Genomic DNA, 21626 nt, shown 5'->3' with positions numbered 1-21626 from the left:
TAAAGCTTTTAAAATTGATTTACTTAATATTCTTCATAATTCATATATAACAATAAAAAAAGGTGATCAAAGATCACGTATTGAATGAACCATTCATTAATAAATGTTAATGAATAACATTGATAATAAGTACACATGTAAGAAATTGACAAAGTTTAAAAGTTACTCTGGGAGCAAAAATGACTGATCAAATGCATGGCATAAAAAATATTAAAGGACGAACAGGATTATGCAGCTAAAAAAAATTCAAAATTTTCAAACAAAGACATTAGGATGTCGTCTGCAATACATATCACGTTTAGGGGCCACTTTCTTGCCTTATAAGAAACAAAGGTAATCACAGATTACAAAGCACCGAGACGAGGCATCACCTTTATAAAGCATCACCTTTATGAGACCACCTTTATCATATTACCTGAAAATCATAGTTAATGATCTTGGATATCTATGGATACTGTTTCGAAACAATATCATATTACTATATCATATGTTAAAAAATTGGATAATAATCATATGTTCATTTCATATATTAATATAAGATACACACATATAATAATAAAAATAAAATACTGTAATAAATAATGATGCAATATGATATTGTAACATATGATATGACATAGTGTCATGTTAAATACATTATTGCATTTGATCACATAATTCAATATCATAATATATGATACAATGTCATATCACATAATACATCACAATTTTGTAACACATTATATTATATTGTATACTTAAGTATGATATTGTATGATATTATATCATATTTGATACATAATATGATATTGTATCATAAGATACAATATAACTTGATTCAACATTGTATCAAATCATATGATACAATATCATGTGATACAGTAATATATTTTATAATACAATATCACTTTATACAATATCGTATCATGTGTTACAATATTATATGTTCCAATATCAAATAATACTATTTCATGTGATAAAATAATATATTATATAAACCAATATCATTTTATACAATATCATATCATGTGATAAGATATTATATATTACAATACAATATTGTATCATATTATACCATATTAAATATGGCAATATAATATGAAACAATAGCATGTGATGAAATAGTATATAATACATTATCATTTTATACAACATTGCATCATAATAAAAAATACTTTACATTACAATATAATGATACAATATCATATCATAATGCACAAAAATATTGATACAATATCCTACTAACTTTTTTATAATATAATATATGATATAACATTGTATCATATAAAACAATAGTGTATCAAATCTGACAATACTATATCATATGAATCATGTTATATCATTTAACAACAAACACATCTATCAATCAGGTTAGAGTGAGGTAGGATATTCTTTTTAAACATCCTTGATAATAGAGATCAGGATCTGAAACTGAAGCAACCTCTATGATTCATTTATATTATAGTTAAATTAACTATGCAAGCTATTGTCTATAAATCATGTGACCTGTTCCAAAATAACTAAACCTCATCCAGCATCCAAAACCTATGACTCAGATTCGGCATTCAAGCCTGCCAGATGCATCAGTATCATAAGACGCATCATCAATTCAAGTTTGGTTAAGTTAGGACCAGTCATTACTAAGATATATTTTTAGCATCCTTGATTATGAAGATCAGGCTCTGCATCTGAAGCTACCTTTGCAATTCATTTATATCATAGTTAAATCAACTATGCAAGTTTGAAATAGTACTAAATAAATTTAATATTTGACCTGTTCCAAAAAACATAACCTCATCCAGCATCCGAAACCTATGGCTAAGATTCAGCATACAAGCCTTTCAGGTGCATCAGTATCTTAAGATGCATCATCCATGCAAGTTTGGATCAGTAGTAATTTAGAAATTGCTATCAAAGGCCACCTGCACCAAAAACTTTAACCTGTTCCAAAAACCTTAACCTCCAGCATCTAAAATTCATTGCCCAGATTCAGCATCCAAGTTTTTCAAGTTCATAAAAAGGTCCAGATGCATCATCCATGCAAGTTTGGTGAAGATAGGACAAGAAATAACTAAGATAAAGGACCTGCAACAAAAACTTTTACCAGGTCCGGACGCCAATGCCAGCAGTATAGCATAAGTTCCCCCGAACTGCGTCTCGGTGAGCTAAAAATAAATTATCATACATGCCCTACGTCTTGTTGTTACATTACAGTTACATTATATGTAAAATGATGAGATTCATGTTTGCTTTTTCATTGATTTCATTTCATTTAATTTTTTAAATGTCCTAAGTCTTGTTGTTTTTCTCTCGTTGAAGATTTTAGATCTAATCTTCAAAAATTTGGTCCTCTCATCAAGCCGTTCCAATGAATACATTTCACGTTTTTCCAAAAACTCCTGGATTTCTCTTTTACCTTGAAAAGATTTTAAAAATAATATGAACAATCAGAATTATTATATTGTTACATATTCATGTAAAAAGGATAATACCTATGTATAGATTCAAGGCATACCATACTCTGTATGGTTTTTGCTTCCACTACTTCTTGCTGAATATTTTGATTTTCATAAATACATTCATGCTCGAACTACATTCATCCACTTATATGTCAAGATTATCTGTTTTGAAATGCCCCCTCTACCGCTTTAGGCTTCAATACACAACCCAAAATAGAAAGCCTATAGGGATTTTGCATTGCATCGGCCATGAAATAGCCTGGATGACATAATTGAAAAATTGTATGAGGTATTTCAAGTGGGTTCCGAATGGTGAAAAGATGTAAACATTTCACATTATAAATCTCCATGAGAAATTTGTTTCTATTCCTGTAACGGTCACCTGAGTAGCATATAACCCATACACAAACTTGTCGAGGAGTCTCATATATGCATTTAATTAATTAGGTTTTATTCTGGAGTAGAAAAATTATAAATTAGTAATGACGGCCACCTCCCTGCCTGAAATCTTTCAAAAAGAACTGTGAAACCTACAATTTTGGCAAAAAACTTTAAAGATCGGGTCTACAAAATCATGAATTCAGTTTCCTTTCAGGTGTGTGGGAGTAAAAAGGATAATTTTTTAACATTATATGCAATAACACCTATACATCCATTTTGGCCCTGCCCTAGAGTTAAAACCCATACTCCAGGGGACATGAAAATTAAAATTTCAGTAGAGGACTTCCTGGTAAACATAATTATAGGTCAGTTTTTTATACAGATGTGTGAGAATAGAGAAGAAAATGTTATAACATTATATGCATTAACACTATATTGCCTCCCCCCTCATGTCCTGAACCCCTGACCCAGGGGCCATGAATTTTACAATTTAGGTAGAGGAGATAGTGGACATCGTAACCATGTATTCAGTTTTTGGCCCACATGTGTGGGAGTAGAGAAGAAGATTTTTTAAGATTTAAAACATTTTACTTTATGGCCATATTGGCCCCACCCTAGAGCCTGAACCCCTGACCCGGGGGTCATAAATTTCACAATTTTTTTAGAGGGCTTCATGGACTTTATAACCAGATATATATATATATATATATTTATATGGGAGTAGAAAAGAAGATTTTCTAAGATTTAATACATTTTTTCTATATGGCCATTTTGGCCCCACCCTAGAGCCTGAACCCCTGACCCAGGGGTCATGAATTTCACAATATGGACATCATAATCATGCATTTAGTTTTAACAAATATATATGGGGTAGAGAAGAAGATTTTTAAGATTAAAAACATATATACTATATGGCCATACTGGCCCCATTCTAGAGCCTGAACCCCTGACCCAGGGGCCATGAATTTCACAATTTATGTAGAGGGCTTCATGGACATTATAACTATGCAACCAGTTTTTTCCTAACATGTGTGGGAATAGAGAAGAATATTTTTTAAAATTTTGCTCTTTTTTTTGCAAATTTGGCCCCACATGTGGCGCCCCGGGGGTAGTAGAGCCATGAATTTTACAATTTAGATTCCTCTCACCATAGAGATGCCTCACATCAAAAATGGTAATAATCAGCCCTGTAGTTTTTAAGAAGAAGTTAAAAATGTAAAATTGTTAAGGCACGATGCACGATAACGGACGAAAACGGATTGCAATAAACTCAGGTGACCTAAAAATTACTAATTCATCAAATTGTGGATAGATAGACCAAGCAACAAAGATATATCACCTGAGCTGCTTTTAGTCTTCTTGGCTGCAACTGGGCTTGCAAGAACTTTAGTTCCATTATCATCTTCGATCTCAAAGAAGCACTCTGTAATAACAATATCATGAATATCTTACTTTGCAAATACTAAGGACAGGCATGCATAAAACGTAATGAAAAGAGAAAACATTATGGATGGGTTTTAATTATTAAATGATGCAAATCAATGTACCATTGTCATCTTAAATAAAGAAAGAAAATTATTGAGAAAAGTTTTTATCATTTCAATAATATGACTTCTATTACCCCCCCCCCCCCCCACCCCCACCACCACCACTACCACACACAGATTCACACAAATAAAAAAAAAGACTGATCACCTTGTGGTGTAACATCCGATGCATTTGCATTTCCACTCTCGCAGGGTTTGGACATCAAATCTTCTTCAGTCACATGTGATTCAGGTGCTGTACTTGGACCTTTAGGATTGTGCACATGTAACTCCGACACTCACCCTTTTAGATAAAATTTCAAAAATGTATACAAATACAAAAATTATTTAATGAAGAAAAAAAAAAGAAATACATACACAGTGATTTACCACACTAAAGCACTGCCCATATGCAAATGTGGGGGTATTTTACCCAGTTTTAAGCTTAAGTGTAAATTTTCCCTTACATGTAAATAATCCCTTTTACAGTATTGAAAGTGGTACTCAGCAAATGTTATTAAACACTTTACATTTTCATTACTATCTGAACATTTCTTGAAAGTCAAATGGAATTGTGCACTACAGCCTCTGTCACAAGTCACAAGGAAATAACTCCATCTATACATTGTCATTCAAAAGCCAGAAGCCTAACACCTAGCTGCAATAATGTAGCCCTCTCCTGTTTTTTTTGTTTTGTTTTGTTTTTGTTTTTTTGGGGGGGGGGGGGAGTAAACATCAGTTATAAAAAATCGGAGAGGGCTACATTGTTGCAGCTACATATGTATGACTATCCCATTATCAAACAAGAAAAACATTCACAAAATAGATTGAAACAAACCTATCAAGTTGACTTCTTTCATCACAGGAACTGAGAGAGGGAAAACAATGGTATGGAACTGCAAAAGATCAAAGAATCGTTATTGCATAAATAAAGTTTAAAACAAGAAATCTTTTAAAGAAACAGTTGCCCCTTTTGTGGCTTTATCAATCTTAAAATGATTACTTTCTTTCACAAGTCAAAATTAATTATTCTTACTAGACTTTGACCCGTGCGTGCACGGGTTGACATTGCATATGATATCGGACATTCACTACATCGACGCACCGTATTGTTTACAATTACATAACCAAGCTTTAAGCCTACAATAATGCTATTAATTTCACTACACTCTGCTTAGTTATAATAATCTGACAGGAATGCCTCCCATATACCCGTAATGTAGCAGAAAATTGCAGAATCGCTCTGAATCGATTTTTGAGAAAAATAATGAAGTTGTATTGAAAATAACAGTCAAATTATTCATAACAAACCATTCTGAGGCTGTAAATACTTTTCATCTAAATATTTAATTCATATTATTGAAGGATTCAACACTTTTTTGCTCGCTTCAAAATTACACACCATGTTGATATTCGGATCTCTTGGGATTTTACTCTAACACAGTGTATTTATATTTAGGAATATTATTACATATAGGAGAATTTATTACATCCATTACATTCCACTCATATCATTGAAATCAAATGCATTATCACAGCATTAGGAAGACCAGACAAACATGTTAAGTGATATACATACTTTGTTCAAAATGCTCACTGTTTTCTCTGAGGTTCAAGATGTCCTGTTTTTCCATTGCGTTGCGGCTAGCTCTCAATAAATCTGTGGTGGACTCTGTATAAAAGTACTAATATATTGTATTGTAAATACAAGCTTCAACATTTACTTTTTAAATCATTGCAAATTTTATTCCTTATGACTAATTAAAATAAATATTACAAATATATTACCGGTACATCCATTACATTCCACTCATATCACACTACTGGCTCTAAAAACCCCTGTCTGTATGAAAATCCCCTGTCTTCCCCTGTCATCCCCTGTGTTTTCACTGTCATCCCCTGTACATCCCCTGTGTGCCACTGTACAGAGCCCCTGTATACCCTGTCATCCTCTGTGCGCCCCTGTACACAACCCCTGTGTGCCACTGTAAGCCCCTGCCACCCCCTGTATGCCCCTGTCATCCCCTGTAAGCCACTGTATACCCCTGTGCATGCCCCTGACATCCCCTGTACGGGTTTTGACTGGGTTTTTTTCAATATCATTTTCTTAATTCAACTATTGAAATCACATGTGTTATATTTTGAGCTATAAGTCAATATTTGCACTCAACAGCGCCGAATCACAAGACACACTGTTATCGTAATTTTAGAAATCACATGTTTTAGTTGATAATCTATTGATACTTCAAAAATCATGCTAACAACTTAAAGATTTGAGATTCACCGGGTGGTAAACCCCAGGTGAGGGCGGGAATTATGTTTTATATTAGGTGTGCAAGCCCTCGGGGCATGTAGTCCTTTGGAGCTCGGGAACATCGCTACTAAATACAACATAGAGTGAATTATTAAGTTTTTAAAATTGTCTACATATATATGTACACTTTACTTATGGATATCTTAAGCCTATGAATCATATGATTCTTGGTAATAAACAACACACTAGAAACTAAGATCAAGCGCGGCACATGGTTTTGTATATATCTAAACATATAGGAGCGCACCAAAACCAATAAATCAGTCAGAATATAGAATTTATAGTCAGCTATGTAACGATAGAGTACACCTTTCTTCTTTTTTCTAACCAAGTTCTTGGTTATACCTTTAATAATTTCCCGTGAATAGCAAAAGAAAGCTTCGATAGCTTATATAAGTTTGTCTAAAAATATTTTACTATGTTTGTTCAATACGTTTCTGACCGGCTTATTGGACACATGAGTTGAATTTAAACTGATGTTTTAATCTCATGATCAATTTCATTAATTTCCAAAATCTTATTGCCATATCTCTTTTTACTGCAAAGTGGACGATATCAAAGATAATTTAATTAATTGCTAGCTATAGTGAACAGAAATCTGCAGCAAAGGTCAGAAAATGTAAATGTGTGTTTCTATACATGTAGGAGGTTTTATAGATATTGAGATATTTTTAAAAACCCCTGATTAGTCATGAGAGAGAGAGAGGGGAGAGAGAGAGAGATTGCATTGATTTTTTTAATTAAATGTTACTAATAGTTTAACCGGGAATTAATTTCTTAATAAGGAAACAAGCAATCCTTATTAACTTTCATAACCAATTTTCTAAAATTATTTAGATTAACATTGGAGGTGTCAAATTGATTTTTAATTCATCAATGTTTTATACTACTCCAAATGAATTGATCAAAAAACTTAAAGACACATGATTAACAACTAGCTTATTGAAGCTACAGTTTTCAAAGGAGATGATGTTGACATTATTTCACCCGGTCGGTTATTATATAATAGCTACTGTACACAGTCCTTCTTCACAATTTGCAGTTCACGGTAGCAAGATAGGGGAAAAGAGATGATAGACACACGTGTACACGTATATATACACACACTTCCTCAGATCTGAATGGTCGGTCAGTGATTATATAGCTATATACTGTATACAGCCCTTCTTGACAATTTGCAGTGCACGGTAGCGGGACTGGGAACAATGAGGTGACAGACACACGTGTACTTGTATATACACACACGTCCTCAGGTCTGGATGCTCGGTAATCCTACACAATAATGCGATATGTTGTTTAAACACCCCTTATGAAATTTTTCCCAGTCTGTCAAGTAAAGAAACAATAAATTGAAAATTTCAATTTTTTAGTTCTGAGAATTTCAAACATGAAAAGATTGAAGAGCTTTAAATTCAGAACATAATTTGACACAGTGATATGATTTAAAACTGTATATTGCTCTTTTAGATTTTTCATTTTTCAAATGAAATAAAATTTAAATAAATGCCTGATATTGTTCTGATCCGACATCCGGACCATTGTTTAATATAATGCATGTGTGTATAATTAAATGGTACCCCGTTACCGGCATTTGCATACAGTCATGCATTAAATCCTTCATTAACGGTATCATATATGCATGTGGACAATTCTATACAATGATGCATATAAATAACTAAACTGGAAAATGCACACTAGCTGAAAGAAGTCAAAAGTTACAATGGATCGGTCTAACCCCCCTTTCCGAAAAAAATCAACTCTCTCTCTCTCTCTCTCTCTCTCTCTCTCTCATGATTTATAAAAAAAAAAAAATACTGACAGCAATTATCAGCGATTAACATGAACTTTATAAAGGATGTTTAATTCTATGCATCATTACACTGGTCAAAACAGTCAAAATATAGGTGATCATTTCATCATTTCGATCGGTGTGTGGTTATCTGCACGTGCTGATCATGTTGTGTTATTATGCGCTTTATCTCAGTCAGGTTACATGGCACAGAACATTGCAGATCTCACGCACTCCTCCACTTATTTTTCTTTCTTTTTTTTTTCCTTTTATTTTATTTTTACAAATTACAGAACATGGTCATTTGTTTAAATGCATGCAATAAAATAAGCGGTTTATCGGTATACAAGTATATCTTGATTTGTGTCAAAATTATTCACGCTTGTAATAATATTGCCCTCTATAAAATGCAAAGAAAAACAAGCACCGTCTAAAACAAGAATGCTATATATAAATTTTCAAAAATCTGAATTAATTAAAAGCTATTTATTTACTTAGCAAGCAGTTAAAGACCGTACAGGGGATGTCAGGGGCATGCACAGGGGCAGACAGTGGCTTACAGGGGATGACAGGGGGTGGCAGGGGCTTACAGTGGCACACAGGGGTTGTGTACAGGGGCGCACAGGGGATGACAGGGTATACAGGGGCTCTGTACAGTGGCACACAGGGGATGTACAGGGGATGACAGTTAAAACACAGGGGGTGACAGGGGAAGACAGGGGAAGACAGGGGATTTTCATACGGACAGGGGTTTTTAGAGCCAGTAGTGTCATGGAAATCAAATACATTATCCCAGCATTAAGGAGACCAAGCCCCGGGATCACATAATAACATTGCAACATTTAGTTTAATTCATTTACCTTGTTCAAAATACTCAGTGTTTTCTCTGTGGGTCAAGATGTCCCGTTTTCCCATTGTGTTGCGGCTAGATCTCAATGAATTTGGGGTGGACTCTGTAAAAAGTACCAATATATTGTATTGCAATTTCAAGTCTCTAAGTTTACTTCTTTATATCATTGCTAAGTTTATTCCTAATGATTAATAAAAATAAATATAACAAATATATTACATCCATTACATTCCACTAATATCATGGAAATCTAATGCATTATCACAGCATTAGGGAGACCAGACAAACAATTTTATTATACTTTCATGTTAAATGTTAAATACTGAAATCTGATTGGTTTAGACGCAGTTTGTAATCCTTTCTTTTACCCTCAGCGTTAGCAACACACTTGGCAATTGGTAACACAACGAACTGTTACATGCGCTTAAATTATGAGCGTACGGTTTGTCGTTGAATTTACTTCATTTCTAAATAAAAGCAGTAAAATTTTCTTTAGAAATAAGACATTCAGTAAAATAAAATGAATAGTGCCTGTTTGGGATGGTATCTATTGAAATTGACACCCCTCGAAAACCATTGTCAACCTCCGCTCACTGCTTTACCTTAGGGTCAAGCTGTCCTGTTTTTCCTTTGTGTTGCAGCTAGATCTCAATGAAACTGGGGTGGGCTCTGTAAAAAAGTACCAATATATTGTATCATAAATACATGCTTCTAAGTTTACTTCTTTATCTCTTTGCAAAACTTATTCCTAATGACTTATACATGTACTTATAAGTATAACAAATATATTACATCCATTACATTCCACTCATATCATGGAAATCAAATGCATTATCACAGCATTAGGGAGACCAAGCCCCAAGATCACGAGCAATCTTAGACTTGAGTAGTAAATTGTACACTGTCAGTGGCGTAGCTACCATGTATGCTTATATGCCTGAGCATGCACATCATTTGGGGGAAAAATCAGTAAAAAAATAAATAAAGAAAAAAAAAATATAAAAAAAGAATTCAAGTATTAAGGTCCATACTTAGTTATTCCATCAGCCTGTTTCCGTCACTCGGTCCTACTTTATCCGAAATCAATGCTAAACAAAGACGTATTAAGCACCAAATATAGCCACACAATATGGTCTTAAAGTACCATATTAAAGAAACAGTACACAATGCATGTACCTAAAAAGGCAACTATTTATTTTGCAGTTGAACTTAGTTTTACACATTTTAAATTTCCCCGATAGAATATCACAGCTTTATTAAGATATTCATTACCATAAACTATGTGAAAATGAACTTAAGAATAAAAGCTTTGAGTGGGTCAAAGGCAAATGTCAAAAAAAAATTCTTCTTTTAACTTTTAATAAGTTTTGTGATTTTATTTTATGCCTAAATTATAGCCAAAACAATTTTAACTGCCTAAAAATAGGCTTAAATAGTAAGCATTCCTTTCAATTTCTGCTTTAATTTTTGGTGTTAAAAATCGTCAGAATTCATGAGCTTCCAGGGGCTTCGCCCCCTGGGCTTTGTCCTGGACCCACTGGGGGCCTCATGGTGGCCCCCACACCCCCTGCCATTTTAAGCATGCACTTCGTTTCAGGTCTAGCTACCCAACTGACTGTATTAATGTTTCTTGCTTAAAAACATAATAACATTGCAACATTGAATTTAATTCATTTACCTGCTTCAAAATGCTCACTGTTTTCTCTGAGGGTCAAGATGCCCTGTTTTTCCATTGTGTTGCGGCTAGCTCTCAATGAATTTGGGGTGGACTCTGTCAAAATACCAATATATTGTATTGTAAATACAAGCTTCTACGTTTACTTTTTTAAATCATTGCAAATTTTATTCCAAATGATTAAACAAAATAAATATAACTGTTACAAATGTATTACATCCAGTACATTCCACTCATATCATGTAAATCTAATGCATTATCACAGCATTAGGGAGACCAGATCAACATGTAGATTGTTATACACAACTACATTTCAAAGTATATCTAGTTAATATAAATGGATTTACTTTAGTCTGAATTAAAATGACTGGGCTCTCAGCCTCTTGTTCTTTCAGGTATTTTTTGCAAAGTGAAAATGGACTGCAGATGCAAAATTATTCTTTAAATAATAACATTATCCAAAACCTTCTTATTTTCATCTGATTCAGAATCAGAACTTGGCGAGTAGTTTGATACACTAAATGGGTCAGAATCCACATCAGAGGGAACTGAAAGAAATTAAAACAATATAGAAAATTTTCTTTCATAAACATTCATCAATTATTAGTTTACCACATTTGGTAATTGATGTTTCTTTTTTATAAATCTGACAACAGACCACTGACTAAATCAAACTTTTCAGCCATGGTACAAAAACAAGACTGTACCAATATTCAGTGAAAAATGAATTCCAATTCAGATTGATGCTTAAATTAACTAACCTACCAAATCTGATAATTCTATGTAAATGTATATTTTTCAAGAAGTACATTCTGTAAACAATTTGCAAAATATACATATTTACTACAGAAACAGATTTTGTAATTTATCTAACAAAAAACAATTTTGTTCTGCAAAGGAGACTCTCCACATTAGTGACAGATTCACAATGCACACTGACTTATATTAATAGCTTTTTGTTGGCATGGATGTTAGCGCGAGTGGGTCATGATGTGGGAAGAAGTTGGGGTGACTGGAGAAAACCCACGTGTCCAAGCAGGCGACCAATGTACCCTATCATATACAACAACTGTCGATCATGGGGATTAAACTTGGGTCGCAGTGGTGATAAGCAGGTGCATTGTCCACTGCACAACTGGACACCTCTTTCAAGCTTTTAATATAATAGTGCTTGATAATGAAAACAAAATAAATCTATTCAGGTCAGCACAAGAACCGTATATAATGTTAAAATTGAAAGAAAATCAAACAACTATAAACAAAATAAAGTGAAATAAAACCTAACAAAACCATTACCAAAATTAAAAGGATCACAGCCTTTTCTGAAATCAATCAAAACTAGTACCGGTAAAAACATGTACATGAACAGGGGCTAGTGTTGTCACGATGATTGAATTTCAATCAATGATCAGTTGAAAAGGTTGTCGATTTATCATAATCGATTTTAGATTTTATAATCAATTATACTCAGTCTGGGTTTATTACATTAATATTATACCTATCATTTTGTTTTCTAATCTGTATTGAATGAAATGAAAACTGTTGTGAGCTGGGGGTTTTCTTCAATCTCAAAAGATGTGTAACATTCTACCTAATAAAAAAACAGCAAAAGTCTTATAAGCTTTTAAAAGGAAGTGAAAATAGCACTTATATATTTTAGATTATACATAGCATAAAATTTAGTGCCCCATATTATTGAATTTAATATAATTTGTTACCGATTCGATTATTGACCGATCATCAGATGGCAAGAGACAACCAATTCTGCTGATTAATTGATTACGATTTTTAACCTATTTAACAACACTAACAGAAGTTTTAGGCTTGTTTTTCAATAAAAACATATAAATTATCAATTCTGATACTTTTTAAATTCTTGAGAAAAACCTATTTTTTAGATTAGTTTAAAACAAATCAATGTACGAAAAAATGCAAAAACAAAACCAAAGCCAGATAACAAGATATCCAAAGCCTGATTGTAAATCACTAAACTCTCTCTTAATAATTATTTTTGTGTATAATTAATCCAACCATTTTCCTACCTTGCTGCGCCACCACAAGCTTTTCCCATCACAACCATAGTCATATACATGAAGTATCTCTTCCCCAACCACAATGTCTCTCTTAGCAAACAATCATAGGTATTCCCTTCCATTAAACACTCTGAGTTTATGGTGGAGTTTGCATCGTCCTTGCCATCATTTACAAACTGGCAGATACATGTATGGTTGTTCACTCCTGACAGCATCAATACTACAGTGTACATAAAAAGAAATCAAACCTTAAGGTTGTCCATCCATAACTATCACATTTCATATCTAATAGATTTGCAAGTTTGGTCACTAAAATCTTAGTGTGATTTTAAGGAGTTTATTAAATGATAAAGTTTCACCGATGAAATCTTTAAAAAAAATGAATTTCAATAAACTTATCATATGTTAAAGTTAACACTGAAGTCTATGAGAAAAATGCATTTTTAAATATTTCTTTAGTGCAAGTAATTTTCTCAAATTTCTCTTGGTAAAAAGTTGCAAAAGCATTCTCTGTCTTCGGATATGTGAAAATAATTCATAGTTTACCATACATATATTCAGAAAATGATTTTTTGAATTTTCCTAAAGGGCAGACAACTCTTTAAAAAAGTTTTAAGTGCAAAAAGTTCATGCAATTGACTACATACATACAACCAAGTTTGGTTTATGTCAGCCTCATAATAGCTTCAAATTATGTATTTGATGTAGGATAGATCAAACAAAATTGTTAAATTCGCCTTAGTTATGGATGGACTACCTTAAATAAGAAGCATATAATTACTGGTATTTTTGCTTGACTTAATTAGAATTGTTTATAGTTATTTCTAGAAACATTACTGCCATACATAAATGTTAAAATATTACATTTAGCTGCAGGTCTGTATCTCCTGGTCTGAAAAAAAAATTTGGATAAACGTTGCTTCAATTTTTTTTTTCACATCAGGAGCTACATACCTCCAGCTTCATGTAAATATGTATAAATCGTATTACCAAAGTTCTTTTCCATTATATTTATAGATAAATATTTTGTTTTCTGTGCTTGTCTTCAATCTCTCCTCCCCATCCTGTCCTTTTAATGTTTCTCCTGCAGGAGAAAATCTCCACTGACATGACTGGTTGTGCTAATAACTCCAAAACCTACATTAAAACCACAAGCACCTGTGTGAAAGCATTGTTTATATGCAAAGATAACTTTTGGTTTCATAAACATCTACATTAAGCCCCATTCACAATTGGCGTACGAGCACTTTACAACTCTTTGCGATCGGAATGTTTTAGATTCGCACGAGCTCTCTCATATATTGCATGAGGTCTCGCATTTGTTGCATGCGTTTTAGTGCTTGCATCAAGTCTCCTTAAAAATTGTGGACATGCACACTATTCAGACGCGACTGAATGCAATCCAAATCATCGCAGTGCAATGCACGAACAATATATAGTACGAACATTTTACAACATTTTGTATACTCGCAAGAGTGCAGGTGCATGATTTTTAAAGGTCATAAGATGAATCGCTGCTGTAGAGAGAGAGAGAGAGAGAGAGAGAGAGAGAGTTGAATGTGATAATAGTCTACCATATATCATATGTGCATGTTCTAGTGAGAACATACATTAAATTGGTAAACAACAAAATATTTACAACTATCGACCATTTCTAATGCTATCATGTATGAAACATGTCATGTTATTCTAATAAATCAACAATTACAGGGGGAAGGGTGCCCCGGGTGCGCATAAACATTAAAATTAATACAAGTATCAAAAAGTAGTTTTAAAAGTGTTGCTACATTGGTCATGCTTCTGGATTGAATGTTCTTGAGAGCACATTGTGCACAACGCTGTGTAATCAAGACATACATGTTTTGCCTGGTCAACAGATCACACTCAGCCCAACGGGAATCTGCAGACACATTGTTTACATTATTATTAATCATCAAAAGCCAAACATTTTACAAACCTGATAATATCCGAAAAGCCAAACGAGAGTGATACTATGATGTCACATTTGTAAATGTGGGTCACAATTGTAAATGTGGGGTGAGCATCCCGGTTGTAAACATGGAGGCCTGACTATCTTACCTATAATAAGTCAATTCGTACATAGAATAGTCGGCTATCTTTCCACTATACAAGTGAAAAAGAGCAACTGATCTTAATTTGCTTTTAATTCATTTAGGTAACAAGGGGTACATGTACATATATCTACATTACGTACATAATTAATTTAAAACAATATTACTGGTACATATAACTGTAATATAGAAAATTCTTCATGTCGATCTATTTACATAAAGCGACATTCTTCGGTTAACTTTTTTGTCCATTTTCAATAAACTAGCTATATAATTACAGGGATTTTTCAGCCTTTTTTTATTTTGAAAATGCCAATTTTTTTGGAATTGGGAAAATTGTATCGACAATTTCATGCAGTTGGGAGAAATCATATGTTGCATACATCATGATTTCTGAATTTATTATCATAATGGAAAATCAAAGAGCTAGACTTTAATTGAATAGAATCTAATTAACTTCACAATATAGATATATGTATAATATTTCTATATTTAGTTATTAGAACAAGTCTTTTCCCCTGAAATAAACACCTTCAACACTGGTCATAAAAGTATTACATTATTAAGAATTTATCAACATCCCCTTTTAAATTGAGAATGTATTTTTCTGTTTGAAATATATTTCATAACATTTACCTTTTACTTTTATATCAGTCTGTAAAAAAAAATCATGTACCATTTACAGTACTGTACTGTATACCACAAAATAACGATGTTTTAGAAAAACAGAGGAAAATCGGATTAAAAGTTGGCGATGTTTACAGCGTGTTTGGAAACTTTTATGACTGCAGTTTTGCTAAATGGGTTTAATCATTTGTTAATACTGAACATTTATGGACATTCTGGTTATTTTACGAAGTATTTTTTGATAAGAAATAAACATAAGAACTATTTACCAGTTGGGGAAAAATACTGCTATACTAATTGGGATCATAATTTGGACAGCTGCTGAAGTGAACTTATTTCCAATTGGGAATGGGGACGACTTTTGCTCTGGAGAAGGTACTGATAAATCCTTGAATTACATATTACATCAAACGTACAGTGGAAATGAAAATCATGCTTTTATTGTTAACTTCGTTTCGAATGTCCTCGAAGATTAATCAACATTTGGTGTAAAATAGTCAAGTTGCACACATTATCGCCCTATTTTATTTGAATATTTAAAAAAAAAACTTCATAAAAACATTACTTTGTTCAATTGTAGTAGGATTATCAAAAGTACTTACCATAAAATGGCTTTGATTCCTAAAAGGCAACACGCTGGCGTTAAAAGGTCCATTGTTTTAACCCGAGACGTCCCGAGAGTACTCGGAACAAATGGCGGAGAGCACTTGCCAAATGTTTAAACATGGTCAAGAAATTAACGACTTTTTTTCTAGTTAGGCTTTATACATAAAAAGTGAAAAAGTATTTTGAAAACAAGTTCATTTAGAATAATTAAAGGCTTAACAAATTATATATGTTAGATTTTTTGCAATATTGCAAGTTTTCGTTGGTCTCCTAAATGCAGAAAAATAGTCATTGCTAATTATACGATGGAGGCAGATTGAATTCCTTTTTACGAAAAAATATAGACAAAAGGCAACTATTGGATGTCAATTAATAGACACATTGATGCATTTTAGGCAAAGACACACCGTTCATTCATTTAAAGATAAGCCAATTACATTTTAGACAAGGTCAAAATAATACGGAGACCAAAATATGTCTCCCTAATCTACTGGTCTCCCTAATAAAGATAAAATAATACAATCAGTCTACCAAATGCATAAGTCAGGTATATATATATATATATATATATATATATATATATATATATATATATATATATATATATATATATATATATATATATATATATATATATAATCCAAAATGAATAAAAAATAACAGAAAGCCGATTCAAAACTCTACCGGTTTCATTATAATCTTCAGTAGCCCTTTTCACAAAAAATCTTACGATTGATTTTTATCATAAGTGAAAACTTAAGTTTTTGTTCATTTTCACAAAACATCTTATGAGATTCTTACGTGTAAAATTTGTCGTAACTTTACGATAGCACATACCCACTCGTAAGTATTTCAAAACTGTAAATAAAAATCGTATTATGTAAAATATACAAGAAAAACAGCTAAATTTAATGTTTTGAGCCGCATTATACCGTTATTTCGCATTATATAGCAGTTATTGTTGAGAAAAATACACAAATAAATTCTCCAAAAATTTTTACGGCAAATTTTTCTCGTAAGATTTTCCTACGTCACACTAAACAAACATTGTGATTGTGACGTCATATTTTGATTACTACTACATAACATTGATTTTACTCGATGTAAGTGGTATATAATTTCAGTTTTGCATCCTTTTGTAGAGAATGTTAGTTTATTTATATGTTGCTCCTGTTTTATAAGAATTATTAAGTGAATTCAAATCGTTGCTAGGGAAAGGATAACTCGTAAGTAAATTCTTAAGTGAAACCTGTTACGAATGCGTTCGTGAAAAGCACTTAAGATTTCTCGTAAGATATTCTTAAGTTGAAATCTTACGCAAAACCTTAAGATTCTTTGTGAAAAGGGCTACAGGAGTTTTGAACAATCACCATAGATACATAAGTACATACATTTCAAATGATCATTCTGACGTCATATAACATCAAGTATATGTTGCGCTTTTCAGAGTTCATTATGACGTCATAGTATAAGCCTTTTGTAATAGTACGGGAAAAACAAATAATATAATCAAATATTCTATAATTGTACAAGAAAAACATAAAATATATTCAAACATTCATAATTATAATGCATTAAGTTTTGGTTTATATAATGAAATGAAATGTTTTTCTTTTGTTTCACGCTCTTTTTCGGTTGTTGTTTTATAAAATTTATAGATAGGACACACTGTAAAGTTCGGCACAGTTATACCAATGCACGGCTGTTAGCGGACATCTCAGAAACTGTGCCAAGAACATTTTTCCGAACTTTACAGTGTGTCACTGTGTCACTTAACAAACTTAATAGCTTAGATAAGAGATTACACTGGACCTGTTTAAAAGAAAATGTCATATGGTCAATGTATGGTCAACTCAGTTGTGTAAGTCTATAAAAAAACAACTTTTGAAATCAAAATGACAGGGATGAAACAAATGAGGTAGGAAAGGTGACAATAATACGCGGATTTAAGTAATAAAGAATGATGATACAGTATGCTGGCAAAGGCAGCTCACTTTAGAAAATGAAAGTAATACTATGTATACCGGTATACTATAATAGTATGCCACTACCTGTATTGGTCAACATCATAATAATAAACCATTTAAAACACAAAATAAATTCCGGAAGATAATCACTACAATAGAAAGATTTATGCATGTTAATAATCATATTCTGCATAATGAAAACACATATGTACATGTACAGCATAGTGTTATTTAGGGGCAAACACTTGGTGCGGGTATTGCTGTCAAATGACAACATCTAGTTTGAGTTTTGAAGACTGTATCATTGCGTTCCGAGTCTGTTGGTATCAGAAACCTATTACTTATCGATGTGTTAAACATTTACTAAATCTAGTTTTTAATATTAATATTATTAAAAACAAATGTATTATTTTGACCTCGTCAAAAGAAAAGAAGTCCACCGTGGTGCATGCTTACTGACGTTATTAATGCTAATTGTAAGGTTTTTATTAATCACCTAATTGTTAAGGGATTTTTCAGTGGGTTATATTTTAATATTTTTGTTCTCTTTTTGCTTTTTTTTTTATTCTTCATGTTTTTATTTTTTTTTTATTAAGTTTTTTTTTTTGGTTTAGTTTTGTTTGTTTTTTGTTTGTTTGTTTGTATTACGATAAAGAGCACACGGCTGGTGTGACCGGTCAGCAGAGGATGCTCATCCTCCATGGCACCTCATCATCCCTTTATTTATAATGAGGGGTCCGATTTTGCTTTGCCCCTATTTTGAATTTCTTTTCTTTGAAGTTTTGATTTTCAATACTGTTCGTTATCACCATGTCATTTTTAAATTATATATTTCTTTGTTTTAGAGACTTCGAGTGCCAGTTATATGGAACGTTTATTCTGTATCGAAACGAAGTCTTTCAACAAGAGGTTTCTAAAAAAAATGATTATTAGCATTTTAACTATCAAATCATGAATTACAAAAAATCAAACTTTTTTTTTAATTTATGAATATATTTGTACATCTAAGGTGCAAGAAAAACATCACAAATGTTACGAAAGGTATCGAGATCCTCGATGCAGCTGTGCTGTGGCTGTTCGGTCAGGAAAAGATGTGTTCGTAGTGGATGTCTGCAACTCAGAACAATTCATAATAAATTTTCCATCTTGTGATGACAAAGTTTTAAAAGTGATTAAGGCAAATGACAAATACTACAAGGTAACATCTCATTTCCAATTCTTAAACAAAATATAAAAGTATGCTGATGCTGATTATGAATTTAAACAACCATAAGAAAATCATACTTAAATTGCACTATCTAAACAAATGTGAAATACACCAAAATATCCATATTTTTATTCATTTTCTCACAAATCATTCACTATAGGTAACCATGCCAACAGGAACTAAAGTAGAAATTAAGCTCCTGGTTTGGCCATGGTACAGTGGTATATGGCAATTAAATATTGACATATTTCCATCCCCATCTGACGTTGGAAATTCGGCGGGTTTGTGTGGAATTTTAGACAAGGATTATAAAAACGATTTTACAAGATATGATGGGACGGTTGACAACCCGGATCTTTATAATTGGAGAAACCATCCTGACGATTTTTCAATATCATGGAGGTGCTTATAATTGCTAAGCAAAATCATTTTTCTTGAAAACAACGAATGAAGTGAACACCTGGTGTCGCTATCTGGAAGGCAATGTCCATAATATTTGGTTTAAACTCTTATTTCTTATTTTTTAAAGACATTGTTTACGGATTGTTATAAGGTTTAAAAACGTTAGTAACTTAAAGTATCAATGAAATGAATTTTCATAAATATGTTATGGAATAAGGCTTACAAAAAATCGGGTTTTAGCAAAACAGAGGTAAATTCGGACTAAACTTCACAAATTTTGTTTTTACTGAAAATATTTTGCTAGAACAATAATAATAAGAGATAGGATTTTAATTGTTATTCAACATTATTTTGCATATTTTCTGCACTTTTATTTTAGATTATCGTATGGCACACAAAACAAAAATATTGCAAAATGCTTCAACACGATAAAAGATACATACAAAATGTTGATCCCTGACCTCATATAAATTTTATGCAAGCATAATTAAGGCAACATAATTAGTTTAAAAATTTAAATGCTTTAGTTTTAACATCATTCACTTTTAAGTTTTATTGAATAAAAAAAGTTTTTTGTAGACTGATCGATGACATTTGATCTGGAATATTTTACAAAATTGTCAATGAAAGCTTAATGCTTTTTATCTATTTATTGAAATTGCCTTTCATAAACTGTAATTCATTTCTTTAAGAGTTTAGAAATTTTTATTTTTTTCACAATTACAAAATTCTCAGTCATTGTCCTACATCTTATAAAGTGAAAAATAACACTTCAATAGAAGGTCTATCAAACACTATGGATTGTTCTTCAATATTATCAGTTGATTTGTTTTTCCTTCTGATCAAACGTATTCCTTAATAGAAAAAAGTCGACATTTTTATGATGCAAAACAATAGTCAAGGAAGCATTTTGTGTGTCTATTGTATTCATGACTTGTTAAATTAATCGATCTGTTGTTTATGTTTTAGAGTTAATGACACTGAACGGGATCTGTTTGATCAAAATGTATATGAAAGTCTCAATTCAATATCGGAGGTAATGGATCGCGTCTGCACATGCACAAAAGAAACTGGTACTATTAAATGTAATTATGGAACATATAAAGACTGTAAATATACCATTGGCAAACAGTATCATTGCATTATAAATCCAGAAGGGCAATTACGAAGGAAAAGGGATTTACGCCACCTAGAATCAATGTCTAAATCTGTTCAACCCAATTTCAAATCATCTTTCGCAGTAAGTATTTCCAACGGTTTGTACTACGTTCTAGCATAGAGATATTCATAAAATGTATTATATGTATATCACTGCGTATTACCATCTCTGAAAATTGAAATTTGTGTTTCAAGGACCAGATTGCAAAGTAAATTATATAAAGAAATTTCAGCTGGATATTTATAAATGTGACACGTTTGTCTAATTACTATTTCAAATGTTAACAAATAGTAAAAAGACACTTTTTATGGGAAAATATGCGTCAGTCGTTCCATATATAACGATATCAAGATAAAATAGCATGCATGTTTTAGATATCAAGATTAAAACGAGAAACTGTGTCGGATTTTAAAACTTATGAAGAAGCTGAAATGGTTTGCAGCAGTGCCTTTGAAGTCTCAAACCCCTACCAGACTTGCCTTAAATACATAACTGACCTACGTAACACGTCATTGACGAATTGCATTTTGGATATTATGGTAAGACTTTTACTTCATGGCTAAAAATGAAGAGCTCATCT

The 21626-nt window shown here is 32.2% G+C and overlaps 1 protein-coding gene and 1 pseudogene across 1 annotated transcript in view; one reads left to right on the top strand and one right to left on the bottom strand.

Moving 5' to 3' along the window:
• The window catches only part of LOC128172047 (uncharacterized), a 114800-nt gene that overhangs the window by 45593 nt on the left and 47581 nt on the right, over positions 1-21626 (top strand). Inside the window, exons 8-12 of the mRNA XM_052837818.1 lie at positions 19124-19187; positions 19288-19476; positions 19646-19887; positions 20857-21127; positions 21421-21585. Coding sequence (XP_052693778.1) covers positions 19124-19187; positions 19288-19476; positions 19646-19887; positions 20857-21127; positions 21421-21585 — 931 coding nt within the window. The remainder of the gene's footprint in view (positions 1-19123; positions 19188-19287; positions 19477-19645; positions 19888-20856; positions 21128-21420; positions 21586-21626) is intronic.
• On the bottom strand, positions 4157-13986 carry LOC128170983 (uncharacterized; annotated as a pseudogene).

The sequence above is a fragment of the Crassostrea angulata genome, chromosome 2 (assembly GCF_025612915.1).
Source record: "Crassostrea angulata isolate pt1a10 chromosome 2, ASM2561291v2, whole genome shotgun sequence".
Taxonomy (NCBI): domain Eukaryota; kingdom Metazoa; phylum Mollusca; class Bivalvia; order Ostreida; family Ostreidae; genus Magallana; species Magallana angulata.
Note: the sequence above shows the minus strand (reverse complement) of the source record. Positions and strands in the feature narration are given on the sequence as shown.